This window comes from Hemiscyllium ocellatum, chromosome 2, assembly GCF_020745735.1.
Source record: "Hemiscyllium ocellatum isolate sHemOce1 chromosome 2, sHemOce1.pat.X.cur, whole genome shotgun sequence".
NCBI classification, from domain to species: Eukaryota; Metazoa; Chordata; class Chondrichthyes; order Orectolobiformes; family Hemiscylliidae; genus Hemiscyllium; species Hemiscyllium ocellatum.
This window is the reverse complement of record NC_083402.1, coordinates 132,801,954-132,818,575: the sequence shown is the minus strand read 5'-3', so window position 1 is coordinate 132,818,575 and position 16,622 is coordinate 132,801,954. Positions and strand designations below refer to the sequence as shown.

Sequence of the window (16,622 nt, the reverse complement as noted above, 5' to 3'; positions counted from 1 at the left end):
TAAATAGAATTGCCTGTGAAATATAGAAATGAAAGAACAAAACATACATGTACTGATTACCAAAAGAAATCACCTTACTGCTGCATTTTTATTGCAAATTTTGTAACTTATGATATTTTAATAATGACTAACCTGTGAATTCCCCAAAGATCTGCCATGACAAATACTGTTTATTAACATTGTGACATGTTGCTTTACAATGTTGTATTTAATGCTGTACTTCTGCTTACTTTCACAGTGGGAAGAAATCAGTGAGGTTGATGAGAATTACACTCCAATACACACGTACCAAGTGTGTAATGTTATGGAGCAAAATCAGAATAACTGGCTCCAAACTAACTGGATCTCCAATGAAGGGGCCCGCCGTATATTCATTGAGCTAAAATTTACATTAAGAGACTGCAATAGTCTTCCTGGAGGTCTTGGAACCTGCAAAGAGACTTTTAATGTATATCATTTTGAATCCAATGATGAAGATGGGAGAAATATCAGAGAAAACCAGTACATTAAAATTGATACAATAGCAGCGGATGAAAGTTTCACAGAGCTTGACCTTGGAGATCGAGTTATGAAGTTAAATACAGAAGTGCGAGATGTTGGCCCACTGTCTAAAAAGGGATTCTATCTAGCATTTCAAGATGTCGGTGCCTGTATTGCTCTGGTCTCTGTACGTGTGTACTACAAGAAGTGCCCATCTATTTTCCTCAACCTTGCTTTCTTTGAAGACACAATCACAGGAGCTGATTCATCCTCACTGGTAGAAGTGCAAGGCACGTGTGTCAACAACTCAATCAAAGATGACACTCCAAAAATGTACTGCAGTGCTGATGGGGAGTGGTTGGTCCCAATAGGGAAGTGCATGTGCAAGGAAGGCTATGAAGAGCAAGGTAACAAATGTCAAGGTAAGTTAAACCACCAAAAACTGCTTCTGTTATTATCTCAAGTTTTCATCAAAACAGCAACAAATACAAAGTAAACCTGACAATTTTACTTCCTAGGTGACTATATAATCTAGTACGTAATTAACAATGAAATAAAAAAGAAAAAAGGAAGATAGTTTGGATTACAGGTAACTATGAGTGATTCTTGTGTTGTTGTACACATGCTGTATATCAGGGGTATGATATTTAGTGGAGGGTGGCACGGTCTTGGATGCAAGGGAAGGCTTCCCTGCCTTCATTTTCAAATATGTCTCTCATGTACATGGAATAATGAGGATGACCTCATCTAAGGGAGAAATGAGCTTGAAATTTATGGTTTGCATTAGTTTGCAGTTTGCATTAATAGCCATCCTTTTGCATAACACAGAGCCTAGAGTTGTCATAGGTTGAAGTAGCACATACACTGTGATACATTGGCCAGATGCAGAAAATATTCCCTTTATTCTATAGCTGCAATTAGCATTTTAAATCCTTGGACTGGCATGGCCTGGAAAGACCGTTTCATTTCTTCCTCATTTATTAAATAAATGTTTTTAAAAAATGTAGCAACATGAATTAATGCTTAAAACATGAAATTACTTGTTGGATTTAAAGTTCTTGTATAAAGCCCTTGTATTATATCAATTTCATTCCATCTCTGCTCTCTACAAAATTCCAGTTATTCAATGCTTTGCGATTCCTGTGTTCTATGGCTAATATTCATCAATCTCTTGCCAAGATGGTAGCAAGATAGGCAAATAAAGTGGTGAACGTAGGCAACTAAGATACCTAATATTTTGAATACTACAACAACAAGAGTAATACTTGAAATACATAAAACACGGGTTGATCACAGCTACAGTGCTGCATGTAATAGTTGGTCATTGCAGTTCAGGAAGGATGTGATTGCTCAAGAGATGATTTACAAGGATGTTATTGGAGTGGAACATATTAAAGCCAGGAAAGCTGGTTTCGTCATAAAAGAGAGCTGAATAGAGATTTCTTTGAGATTTAGGGAACCAAGGGTTGAATGGATAGAAATAACCTATTTCCCTCTGTAGGGACATCAGATGGAATAAATTTAAATTCATTGGTAGCTGATTTAAAGGGAAAAGGAGTAAAACGTTTTCTTGTGGAGTGTCTTGGGGATCTGGAACTCACTGCCCAATAGGATGACACAAGAAGGAAGCAACAAAATTGTATGGAATTTTTTGAAAAAAAATTCAATGAACATGCTTCCATGTTCTGGGAAAAGAGAATTACATTGACTTGGAACTCCCAGAAAGAAAAAAAAACAAATCTCATAATCTGTCTTAAATGAGCGATCTCTTTTTTTTTAAAACTCTGTTCTGTGGTTATCTCTCAAAGTAGGAAACATCCTTTTAGCATCCACCCTGGAAAGTCCATTCAGTATCTTATATCTCAAAAGTTCTCCTTCATTCTTCTAAATTCCAGAGGATAGAAGTGCCAAATGTCCAAGCTAGCCTCATAGGATTACTACCTCAGCCCCAGGAATTAGTTGAGTGAATCTTCCCTGAACCATTTTGAATGTAATTAGGTCCTTTCTTAAATGAGAAAACTAAACCTATACACACTATCCCAGATTTAATTTCTCCAATGTCTTGTATGAGCTTAGCCAAACATCCCTTTCTCTATGTTCAGTTCTTCTTGCAATAAATCATAGCTTGGGGAGGCACAGTGGCTCAGTGATTAGCACTGCTGTCTCACAGCGCCAGGGACTTGGGTTCAATTCCAGCCCCAGGTGACTGTACATTCTCCTCGTGTATATGTGGATTTCTTTTGGGTGCTCCGGTTTCCTACCACAGTCAAAAGATGTGCAGGTTAGGTGAATTGGCCATGCTAAATTGCCCATTGTGTTCAGGGATGTGTAGGTTAGGTGCAATAGTCAGGGGTAAATATATGGGGAATGGGGTTCTGGGTGGATTAATCTTTGGAGGGTTGGTGTGGACTTGTTGGGCTGAAGAGCCTATTTCCACACTGCAGGGATTCTGATTCTAATTTACCTCCTTAATCACTCGCAATACCTTTGAGTTGCATTTTCTTTTGTGATTCATTTACCAGAACACCCAATAGGTCTGCACCCCAGAGTCTTGCAATCGTTCCTGATTTAAATAATGTGCTGTTTGTTTTTCTATTCTCCTGCCAAAGTGAACAAGTTTGCATTTTCCCACATTGCTCTCCATCAGCCCAATTTCTGCTGACTCACTTAACCTTTGCAGTATTTGGAACTATCCTATTCTTATGTTCTATTTCCTTCGCCTCACAGGCTTTAATTGGAAGTTCCATGCAATGTGCTCACAATTAGTGAAAATCCAACAATACAGTGTAATATAGATTAGATTACTTACAATATGGAAACAGGCCCTTCAGCCCAACAAGACCACACCAACCCGCCGAAGCGCAACCCACCCATACCCCTACATTTACCCCTTACCTAACACTACGGGCAATTTAGCATGGCCAATTCACCTGACCCGCACATCTTTGGACTGTGGGAGGAAACCGGAGCACCCGGAGGAAAACCTCGCAGATACGGGGAGAACGTGCAAACTCCACACAGTCTGTCGTCTGAGTTGGGAATTGAACCCGGGTCTCAGGTACTGTGAGGCAGCAGTGCTAACCACTGTGCCACCGTGCAAGTTTAATGCATGCCCAAACTTGATCGTTAACACACTTGTATCTGCAGGTAAAAATATGTTTATTTATAATTCAAGTATGAATGGAAAAACTATTTCATGGCATTAGAGGAAAGGTCAGAAATATTACCAAATGATAATTGATAAACTAATCATAATTCCAGGATAAAATCATGGGCTTGAATGGATCTGTACACATGCAAAGCAGCTTGGGACAAAAGGTAGAACATGTATTATTATTTATTTTTGAAGAAGGAAATTGGAAGAGGAATGGGACCAGAGGTTTGGCATACACTAAATTGATTCTCATATTTCAAATAAAAGAACAAATCCAGGGAACTGTGGACCCTGGATTTAGCTTAGATAATGAAACTTTCGTTTTCACTCTTGAAAGACAAAAATATCTAGAATCCAAATATATAACAAAGATGAGCTATTTTTGATTAACATTTTTAATTCTTTGAGGATGTGACATAAAAAGTCAACAAGAGTTAGTGGATGTGCGACATTCAAACTTTCAAAAGACCTTCGATAATGTAGACCAGAGAAGAATATTTAACCATGTGACAGAACCCAGACTAGGTAACAAATTGTTTGCAAAACAGATAACTGAGTAAGGGTTAAAGGCAAGTAACTCAGACGGGTGAAAAGTGGGATAAGGTGTTTCACAGGAATTGGTGCTCCGACCACTACTGTCAACAATTTATGTAAATGATTGTAATAAGTAAACAGAAATGCAAAATGAAAAATTTGTGAAAACAACTAATTTGGAGATATAATTACTATGGGGGAAGACTGCAACAAAATGTAAAATGTTGACAACTCTTAAGTATGGGTGATTAAACAGCACATAATTTCATAAAAACTGAAAGAACTGCGGATGCTGTAAATCAGGAACAAAAACAGAAGTTGCTGTAAACGTTCAGCAGGTCTGACATCATCTGTGAAGAAAAGTCAGAGTTAACGTTTCAGGTCCAGTGGGTCTTCCTCCGATTTTTCTTCACAGATTCCACCAGACTTGCTGAGCATATCCAGCAACTTCTGTTTTTATAGCACATAGTTTCATGTTTGAGTTGCTGCATTTGAAAACATAGGCCTAAGAGCAGGCCAATTATTCCTTCAATTCTGCTCCACCATTTGGCAAGATCATGGCTGATCTCCTTACCCAAGTCCACCTTCATGCACTATCTGCATATCCTGTAATTCCCTTGGAACCCAAAGATTTATTGATCTTTGTCCTAAATATATTCATGATTGTGTACATCTAACCGCTTTGTGGGAAAGAATTTGAAAATCTAAATGTTGAAGTGGGAAAATTTCCTGTCGTCTCAGATCTAAATATTAGGAAGAAATAAAGGGTCATCTACTCCTTTTAAAGTAAAAAAAATATAATTAGGGCAAAGATGCAAAGAGACCTGGGCATATATTTGCAAAAATAATGATACTTTTTTATAACCTAGGCTAGACCACACAATTGTGAACACAGTTCTGGTCTCAAAAAGAATGCAGCAATATTGGGAAAGTCTGGGAAAATACTCTGCCTGGTAATTGACATGGTGGTCCATCAAACTTATCCCAGAGGATCACAGGAACTCTGATGTAATAGTCTTTATTTTTGTTTGTCTTGGCAGCAAATGCAGAAAAACAAACACCAATTCTAAAAAGCCATACCTCTGTGTAAATTGCAGCGGCCATGGTAAACAAATCGTGACTTACAAACATATTGGAAAAGTTGCTGAGCTAGCAGTGTAGAGAATCTTTCTGATTTAATCAAGCCTTAAATGAAAAATAATTAGTGGCAAGCATTCTTTAAGACTAGACAGGAGACTTTATAAAAATTGAAAACAGCAAATCATCTCCCACAGTCCAAAGGTGTGCAGGTTAGGTGGGTTGACCATGCTAAATTGTCTCCAGGGTTGTGTAGGCTAGATGGGTTAACCATGGTAAATTTGGGGGGCTGCAGGGATAGGGTGGGATGCTCTTTAGATGGTCAGTGTAGACTCAACAGACCAAATGGCCTGTTTCTGGCACTGGAACGTGTCCAGCGGAGATTCACACGGATGATCCCAGGAATGGTTGGTCTAACATATGAGGAACGGCTGAGGATCCTGGGATTGTATTCATTGGAGTTCAGAAGATTAAGGGGAGACTTATTAGAGACGTACAAGATAATACATGGCTTGGAAAGGGTGGATGCTAGGAAATTGTTTCCGTTAGGCGAGGAGACTAGGACCCGTGGACACAGCCTTAAAATTAGAGGGGGTAAATTCAGAACAGAAATGCGGAGACATTTCTTCAGCCAGAGAGTGGTGGGCCTGTGGAATTCATTGCCGCAGAGTGCAGTAGAGGCCGGGACGCTAAATGTCTTCAAGGCAGAGATTGATAGATTCTTGTTGTCTCGAGGAATTAAGGGCTATGGGGAGAATGCGAGTAAGTGGAGTTGAAATGCCCATCAGCCATGATTGAATGGTGGAGTGGACTCGATGGGCCGAATGGCCTTTCTTCCACTCCTATGTCTTATGGTCTTATGGTCTTATGGTAATGATTCTAAGATTCATCTGTGATTGGGAACATCTTTTGAGAAGCAAAGTTGGAAAGTTAGTGATTATTGTGTGAGGGACATGCAGAAAAAATTCAGCAAGTAATTTATTTTGTCTTTAGTTTATATTCTGTTACAAACATTGATATTTGTTTTTTCTAAAGTTAAACAGCCTTTGTAAATATGTTCCATTTGTTACCATCCTTCTGTCAGTGGTGACATCATAGTCAGTGCACTGATAATAGATTTGCAATTCCAATATGACGAGTTGAAATGAGAGTAACGTGTTTCTACATAACAGCAAGCATCAATTATAATGAAACAAGAAGTGTGACGATATACAATGTTTAAATTTCAATAGATTATTAAAGCTCATTAAAAAAGTCTTAATTCTTGGCAACAAGAAAGTTAATAATAATAATAAATGCTGGAATTGTTAGAAAAGCTATGTAACTCTATATCCAGTTATTTTCATGTGCATTACTTACTTGCAGTATTTTTAAACATACAGGGAATATGAATTTTCATTTGAATAAATATTTGTATGATTGTGTTCTGGTCTTCATTTGTTAGAAAGTCAGGCTGTTATACATTTTATGGCTATTTATTCAATGGCAAACAACAGTACACTATTCATTCTCTGCTAAGCACAAAGTACTGTGAAATGGTGCAATTGCTTTGGTTGAATTTAGTCTTTATTTAAGAGGGGCTGTCACTTAATCGGACAATCTTGTGGACTCATAACTGTGCAGAAAATGTTCCAAGTTACTAATGGCAACATTTTGATACCCCACAAACCAGTTTGAAGAATTTGAATAAAATTTCTCAAAACAATAACTTTGAACAGCAGTTTGGTGATTGCATTTTCGTTCGTTCCTCTGTTCAGAAATGAGATTCAATCCTTTGCAGGACTCATTCTCAAGATTTGGGCACGCTGCTGTTATTAAAGCCATTGATTGTCCACCTTTCTTTACCCTGGTGGTAGTGAACAGTCTACTACATTTCAGTGGGAATGGGGCCTATGGGGCAATACTGGATAAACCTTTTCTTCTGGACTGGGAAGGTCTCCTTCTTTAAAAGGAATTAAGGAAACTAGTTGGGTTTTACAATGTTTGAACTGTTTCATAGTTGCTTGTGCTTTTTTATCTACAGGTTCTAAAACTAATCTCAAATTTTCAAACTCAACATGCTCCTGGTTAAAAGTGGGTTAGATACATAAATTGTAAATTGAATGTGTTTAATCTTCATCTAGGATATTTTTGAAGAAGTATATAAAATCAAGAGGAAGTTTTTGCTTAGGAAGAAAAAAAATTGTTAGGCCACTTTTGGATTACTGCATCCAGTTCTGGTCGCCCTGCTACAGGAAGGATGTTGCGAAATTTTAAAGAGTTCAGAAAAGATTTACAAGAATGTCACCAGGTTTGGAAGGTTTTAAGCGACAGGGAGAGGTTGAATAGGCTGCAGCTATTTTCCCTGGATTGTTGCAGGCTATTGGGTGACCTTGTAGAAGTTTATCAAATTATGAGGGGCATGAATAGGGTAAATAGACAATGTCTTGTCTTTACGGTAGGGGAGTCCAAAACTAGAGAGCATAGGTTTAAAGTGTGAGGGAAAAGATTTAGAAGGGACCTAAGGGGCAATATTTCCATGCAAAGAGTGGTGTGTGTATGGAATGAGTTGCCAGATCAAGTGGTGGAAGCTGGTAAAATTAAGGAGTACAGATGGGTATATGAATAGGAAGATTATAGATGGATATGGGCTAAATGCTGGCAAATGGAACTAGATTAATTTAGGCTATCTAGTTGGCATGGACGAGTTGGACTGAAGGATCTGTTTCTGTGTTACACATCTCGATGACTCTATGACTGTATGTCATTAAAACTGAAGTTTTTTTTAAATACATTGAAGTTCTAAAGTTGGATTTAGGCTCAATAAATGGTTGGCTGGTTAGATGTGGTCAGGGGTAGGTGATAGGTCTAAGTGTTATCATAGTAGAACTCTGGCTATCTTGTGCCATATGCATTTGCCAGGGCTATAGCTAATAGCTTTGAACAGACAGTGCTTCTTTTAAATTGAAGTGGGACACTAACTGGTTTCCCATACAGGTAGACAGACATCGATTGTACCCATGTGAAGTTTGCGGTCGGTTTGCAATAAAACATCTAAAATATTACTTTTTATTTTCAATAACTTGTAATGAAGTAAAAGCATTGTAGCCAATTATTACTCATTTATTCTTTTTAATTTTTCAGTGGCTAATAGCACTTAAATGAAACTTGAGTCTTTGGGCCGATGGTTAGACAGTATTCTTTTTTGTTTACACATTATTGGCAGGAGAGGAAGCTTCTTGAACCACCTGGCTTGGAAAGAGAAAGGCGTTTTATTGCATTTTATAAAATGTCTTCATACAATTAGCCCACTCAAAGTACTTGATGGCTATTGAAGTACACTTGCAGTGGAGTCAGTATGGATATATAGAAAACACAGCAGCCAAATTTCACCCAAAAACTCACACAACATCAATGTAATAATGATCAGATAATTTGTTTCCATGATGTTGACTGAGGGATAAAGATTGGACAGGACACAGCATAGTTTACCTGCTCTTGTTCAAAGTTGGGCTCTTTTATCTTATCATGTTTGAATGGCTGATCTGAAAGATGGCACCTCCAACAGCGTAGCATTCCCCAAATACTGTACTGCAGTTTTAGACTTGACATTTGCCGCAGCCACAATTTGAGCTCAGATTCCTCAGGTTCCATTTCTGCTGCAAATGGTCACATTTTCCATGGTCTGTCTCATGGCCTGTCCTTAAGCAGTTGAATATCACTCACATTTTCTGTGGAAAGTTGAAACCTGAAATGTCAACACTTGGATCCTGATGAAGGGCTTATGCTCGAAACGTCGAATTCTCTATTCCTGAGATGCTGCCTGGCCTGCTGTGCTTTGACCAGCAACACATTTTCAGCTGTGATCTCCAGCATCTGCAGACCTCATTTTTTACTTGGATCAGTTACCAGATTACACCTGATTTGGAGATGCTGGTGTTGGACTGTGGTGTACAAAGTTAAAAATGACAAAACACCAGGTTATAGTCAAGCAGGTTTATTTGGTAGCACCAGCTTTCGGAGCGCTGCACCTTCATCAGATGGTTGTCACAGATTACACCTGGTTTTAGTTCACAAATGTTGCAGGATCCCTATTACACAAATGGGCAGAACCACAGAGATTTGGGCCTTCAAGACTCCTTACCCACCCCCTTACTGTACTCATTATACACTCATGACTGTATAGTCACCTTCTGCTCTAATTCCATTTACAAGTTTGCTGATGACACCACCATATTGGGTTGGATCTTAAACAATGACAAGACAGAGTACAAGAAAGAGACAGAGAGCTTAGTAGCATGCCCTAAAGACAACAATTTCTCTGTGAATGTCAGCAAAATGAAGGAGTTGGTCATTGACTTTCAGAAGTGCAGTGAAAAACACACCTCTGTCTGTATCAATGATGCTGAGGTGGAGATGGTTGAGAGCTTCAAGTTCCTAGGAGTAAATATCACCAACAACCTGTCCTCATCCATCCACGTCGATGCTGTGGTTAAGAAACTACACTATTGCCTCTTCTTCCTTGGAAAGCTAAGGAAATTAGGAGTGTCCACAATAACTCTTACCAACTTGTATAGATGCACCATAGAAAGAATGCAATCTAGATATATAACAGTTTGATAGGGCAACTGCTCTGCCCAAGACTGCAAGAAATTGCAGAGAGTTGTGAATGTAGCCAGTCCATCATGAAGCCAACCTTCCTTCCACTGGCTCCATCTATACTTTCTGCTGCATCAGGAAAGCAGCTAACATAATTAAAGACTCTTCCCAGCCTGGTTATACTGTCACCCACTTTCTTCCATTGAGCAGAAGGTACAGAATTTTGGAGAAGATTTGTAGCTCAGGTTGTGGATCAGATGGTAAGTTTGCTTGCTGAACTCATTCTCAGACTTATTTGTTCTCAGACATTTCATCACCATGCTAGGTAGTATCATCAGTGAGCCTCCGATGAATCACCGGTGTTCTATCCTGCTTGCTATTTATCTGTCTTGGTCTGTTGTGGGGGGTGATATCACTCCTGGTTCTTTCTCTGAGAGGTTGGTAAATGGGGTTCAAATCGATATGTTTGTTAATGGAGTTCCAGTTTGAATGTCAGGCCTCTAGAAATTCCCGCGCATGTCTTTATTTAGCCTGTCCCAGGATGGATGTATTGTCCCAGTTGAACTGGTGTCCCACTTCGTCTGTGTTTATGGATGCTAGTGATAGTTAGTCATGTCTTTTGGTGGCTAGTTGGTGCTCATGTATCCTGGTGGCTAGTTTCCTGCCCGTCTGCCCAATGTAATGTTTGTTGCGTCCTTGCAGGGTATTTTGTATATGACATTTGTTCTGCTGGTTGTTGGTACAGGATCCTTTAAATTAATTAGGAACTGTTTCAGTGTGTTGGTGCTGGAATATTCTAAGATGTCTTTAATGTATGGCAGGGTGGCTAAAGTTTCTGAGCGTGTTGTGTTTTCTTGTTTAAGTCTATTGCGTAGGAATCAGCGGACTGCACTTATCGGGTACCCATTTTTACTGAATACATTGCATAGGTGTATTTCTTTGGCTTCTCTTAGCTCCTGGGTGTCGCAGTGTGTTGTGGCTATTTAAATAAAGTTCTGATGCAGCTCCATTTGTGGGTGTTGGGATGATTGTTCCTGTAGTTAAGTATCTGGTCAGTGTGTGTGGCTTTCCTGTAAATGCTGGAATGGAGCTGTCCATTAGCTTTGCGTTCTACTGTGACGTCTAGGAAAGCGAGTCTGTCGTTGTTCTTTTCCTCTTTGGTGAACTTAATACTGATAAGGATGTTGTTTGTGTCTTTGTGGGTTTCTTCTAATTTTTTGCACTTTGTGATGACAAGGCTAGGAATTCCTAGAGGCCTGGTATTCAAACCAGAACTCCATTGTCAAACATATTGATTTGGACCCCATTTACCAACCTCTCAGTAAAAGAACCAGAAGTGATATCACCCACCACAACAAACAGATAAATCGTAAGCAAAACAGAACACCAGTGCTTCAGCAGAAGCTCACTGATGATGTTACCTAACATGGTGACAAAACATCTGAGAACAAATCTATCAGCTCAGTGACCAAACTTATAACCAGAAGATACAGAAGTTTGAAAACATCCACCATCAGATTCAAGAACAGTCTCTTCCTCACCATTATCTGACTTTTGAACTAATCTCTCATATATTAGAGTTGATCTCTCTCCTCACTTTCCCTGTAGCTGCAACACTATAATCTGCGTTCTGTTCTATTACCCTGATGTACTTATGTACGGGATGATTTACCTGGATGGTGCACAAAATGATACTTTTCACTTCTTCATGGTATATGTGACAATTATAAATCAAATTTAAAAAAGCATACTTTATGCAACATATAATCATTGTGAAACGTTGTTAATTGTGTAGGAATCCATTTATATATAATGTTGATGCTTGTTTAAGCATTGGGTAAATATGTTCCAACTTACACTGAAACAGACACAACTCCACAATTTTATAGAGAAAAGGGAATTTTTGCATTAGAAAATCAGAGGTTCATCTGAGCAGTTCATGTTAAATGAATAACAATTGTCTGATAGACATTTGAGGGGGAAACATATTTCCATGCGGCTAGCAATGTTTGCTAACCCCTATCAGCATTCTGCAGAGACCATTCCTTTTGTGACTCTCTTGTTAGATCCATGCGCCCCACCACACCCGGCACCTTCCCTTCCCACCGTAAGAAGTGCAAAACCTGCGCCCACACCTCCCTCCTCATCCACATCTGGCAGAGATTCTCCTGCACATCCAGACACCTCATCTATTGTGTCTGTTGCTTCTGATGTGATCTTCTCTACATTGGGGAGGTAGGACACCAACCCGTGGGACATTTCAGGGAACATCTCTGGGAAACACGCACCAAACAACTTCACCATCCTGTGGCTGACTACTTCACTTCCTCCTCCCACTCCGCCAAGGACATGCAAGTCCTGGGCTTCCTTCACTGCCAAATGCAAGCCACCCGACGCCCGGAGGAAGAATGCCTCATCTTTTACCTTAGGACCCACACAGCATCCGAGTTGATTTCACCAGTTTCCTCATCTCCCCTCCCTCCATCTCATCCCAGATCCAATCCTCCAACTCGGCACCGCCCTCTTGAATTGTCCTATCTGTGCTTCTTCCTTTCCACCTGTCAGTTCCACTCTCCCCTCCGACCTATCACTATCACCCTCCACTTGCATCAATCTAATGCTATCCCAGCCACCTTACCCCCAGCCCCACCCTCTTATTTATCCCTCTACTCCGTTCCCCCACCCCTCCTCCCACCCCATTCCTGATGAAGGGCTTATGCCCGTAACATCGATTCTCCTGCTCCTTCGATGCTGCGTGACCGGCTGTGCTTTTCCAGCACTACACTTTTTGACTCTCATGCTAAGGATGGTTATTAGAAACCAAATGGGTTATCATAAAATCAAGCAACTATTGTTATGCAGAAAGGTAACAGTCTACATGTGAGTTTAATATGTGCATTTATTTATTACTTCTGTAAATTAGCATAATTTAACAACTAATGCTCAACGCAGATGTACACTTGGAATATTTGTTAATATTAAGCTTGAAACATATTGGTAGCTGGTTTCTACTTAGTATAAAAATGGTCTGGCATTGATGTACCAAAATAAAAGCCATGTAGTAATCTACAAAGAATTTCATTTTGCCCTCATATTTCTGCAGTATGTTTTATTTTGCTGTGACTTTTCATTTTTGAACAGATAGTAAACAAGTGATGTAAACACACTATCTTTTCCTTCCATCAGCTTTATAATTCTCTCACAAGGCATTACAACATAGCTTTAAAAGAATCTTCAAGAGGTGTGTGTTTCATATATTCTATTTCATTTTATGAAACACCAGATGAATTTAATAACCAAGCATGATTTATGGTTAATCTTTTCCCTTATCTTGCTTTGCATTAAATTCTCTTAAATGTTACATTCCTGTTGTGATAAATGTAAAATGTTCTGTGGTTGAGTAAGTGACAGAACCAATTAAAGCAGGGAATGACCAGGAAAGCCAATCTCATGGTACAGCATGTGGTGGTAACAAATTGTGACTGTTCTGAACAGCATTCAACCAAAGTCAGATCAGTGGAATGAAAGTCCTTTGGTCAATATTTAAATCAGAATTTAGTCATCCAGCAGGACCTAATTACATGCCATACAGCCTAATAAAATACTTCTTGATGCCTTGATGATATAAATCCGTGTTGACATCTGTGTTCTTGTTGGTTCACATTTTGAAATTAAATTTAGCGGACGACTTAATATTAAATTGACCAATATCTACTGCCAACGTGCAAACTTGAAAGAGAAGACTGTTTATTCTCTAACTGGCATAGTTCATTTTACTCCATATCTCTTTTACTTACCTGATTTCCTAGATCAACTTTACTGATCTATGAGACTATAAGACATAGACATATATAATCCCTTTTTTCATCCAATCTGTCTTATTAACTTTACGAATACATCATTCTTTGTAGCATTTAATGCTGTAACCTTCATAGAAAATAAATAGGACAATATATTTCCTTGAATCATTCAATTATCCTTGCACCCTGCAGCAATGTAACTCTCAGTAATACTGCAAAGGTCAAAAATGCACTAACTTCTTTCATGAAAAATTGATGTCTCTCAGTCAAATGGCCCACATTTATCAAGCCTTCAAAATGTATGCTACAGCGAAGATTTAAAGATTTCAATTTGTCTCACATTAATGTAAAAATGCTGCAATGCAATACATTACCTATCTATACTAACAAATAAATGCTTAACATAAGAATCAGTGTTTGCCTGATCATATGAAGCTTTAGTTTATTTATCTGCTAATGTGATTAAAGATGCAAATTACTTTTGTGCAGAATTAAAAAGAAATGTATAATGCATTCATGTCACCTTTAATATAATAAATATTACACTTTTTGATAAAACATATAAGGCTCAAGTTTTCAGTAATGCCAAAAAGAAACCATTAAAGAACATACAATAGCTTCCATAACTTATGACAACAGGAGATGTTTTGCAGCCATCTCTATATTGTTGAATCATTCCTAACAAGTATGGAAGACTTTTGCAGCGCAGTAGTAGTGTCCCTGACCTCTGAGCTAGGAAACGCAGATTCATGTCCAACCAACTCTGGAGATGTGTCATGACATCTCTGATCAGGTTGATTAGAAAAATATCTGCAACAAGTACAGCAAGTTATAATTATCATGATTCTACAAGCAACAATACAATCATTTGCAACAAGGGCACAGACGACCTGCTCCTGGTTACTAGCATGTAAAACTATAAAAAGAGAACAGAAAATGCTGGAAATACTCATTGCGTCAGAAAGCATCTGACATTTCAATCAATCTGAAATATTCGCTCTATTCCTCCCCATAGATGTTCTGTGACCTGCTGCATATTTCTAACATTTTCTGCCTTAATGTCAGATTTTCTGTATCTGCAATATTCAAATTTTAGCAACTATTTTTTGCTTTTGGCCAATGAACTATATTTTTCAGCATCACCTGAATTATATAATACTAACTCAATTTCTGCATTTTTAAAAAAATGGTTGCTATTCTCTCAAAGCCAAGTTCTGCTTGAGAATTCAGCTGAGATCTATACACATTATATTTCTAATTGGGTGAGAATATGAGTTTAATGTTAAAAAGACAGATGTCAAGAGAGACCACAGCTGTGAATCGCCATTACATCAATACACTTCCACCATTGTAAGCACAAGTATGTAACCATGACTTTCCACTTAATGGAGTGAGATTTAATCAGTCTACTGGATAGTGGAATTATAACCATTTATAAAAGAAAAGCAGAGTAAGTAATACCATGCATTAACATTACATATCTCACATCTGGACATAAATTGATTTCTTTGTTTGCAATCTTTCCATATTGCTGCTGATGGTCGATACAAGTCTTTGTATCTATTTAATTATAAATAGGTCTAGAAACAGGATTGTCAGTTATTTATAGATATGAGGATGCATCAAGTACATTGTAACATCATATTTTAGAATTGCAGAAGATGAATGAACAGTATTTCAGTTTTCAAACTTAAGCCAATGAGCAATTATATTAAATTTCATTTTAACAGCATTGATAACATAGTAAACCATCTCAAAATGCTTCTGAGGAGCACAATCAGACAAATATTGTGACCCATCCACATAAGGAGATAATTGGGCAGGTTACCAAATGCTTGGTCATACATCTAAGTTATAGAAGTAACTCAAAGGGAAAGAGAGAAATAAAGAGAGATAGAGAGGTGAAGGGAGGAAATTCCTCAGCTTAACACAAGACAGCCAACAACTATATGTGAAGGAGGTTGAGGACACAGAAGAGGTCAGAGTTGTAGCCCCATACAATAAATGCTAGCATTTAACCTCTTAAGTTTTTGTATGCCTTGGTTAATAACATGATTGAGGAATTAAAGATATGTTGTTTGAAATAGCCAATAGTTTGTTGTAATCCTATTACCTTTCACACAATTATATCACAGGAAAACTGGTAGATAAACATATTTCTAAATAAAATGCCTCTGGAAGTCTACCAGCCTGTGCTGGAGTTTTTTTCCCTCTATTTGCTTTTGTTTAGCCAATAACACTCAACATCTGGGTGGTATTTGTTAATGGCAGAACACATGGAAGAGGCACAGCTCAGTAAAACAAATCGTTTTTCAAAATCGGTCAAGCATGTACAAATGTCAAACATCATATCAGTCAGAAAACCATGCAACTGTAAGGGCTTTTTCCTCCAATATTGGGTCGTGTGTTTTTTAAAGGAGGTATAAGATGTTTGATTGGCAGTTGAAAAGACAATTAAAATATTGATGAATACTAGCATTTCTTTCTATTTTCCAAATTAAATAACATTTTATTTATTTTTTTAAGGTGTATGCTTCCACACCGCCCAGGTTCTATAATGACTCTGATTCTATATTATTGTGTATGGAGGTAAGCAATTTACTCGGATGTGGGTTTCCAAAATAAAGAGACACAATCTTAAAACTAGTGATAAACAGTTAGAGGGTGAATGCAAGAAACGCTTGGTATCAAAACACTTGGTTAAAAACCTTGAATTCTCTTGTCCCAAAAGCTATTGATGCTTGGCCAACTTAAAAGAATATGATAATTTTTTTTAGATGGGTTGTCAACACATACATAAAGCAAATAAAGTGAGTGGATTGAATTGACTTACATTCAAAATATGATAATAATTGAACAAACTTGAGGAACTAAATTACTTTCTTCAGTTCCTATGTTTCTAATTCTGTTGGGGACTAACTGTTATTTTGAATGCATTAAAAAAAAAGCACTTTCTCTGTCACAAATAAATCATAATGTATATGTGTTTGCTCGACCAC

General features: G+C 38.1%; 1 protein-coding gene across 1 annotated transcript in view; it reads left to right on the top strand.

The window, feature by feature from the left end:
• LOC132829009 (ephrin type-A receptor 5-like) overlaps positions 1 to 16,622 on the top strand; it is a 331,532-nt gene that overhangs the window by 69,453 nt on the left and 245,457 nt on the right. Inside the window, exon 3 of the mRNA XM_060846273.1 lies at positions 239 to 902. Within this exon, the coding sequence (XP_060702256.1) occupies positions 239 to 902 (664 nt within the window). The remainder of the gene's footprint in view (positions 1 to 238; positions 903 to 16,622) is intronic.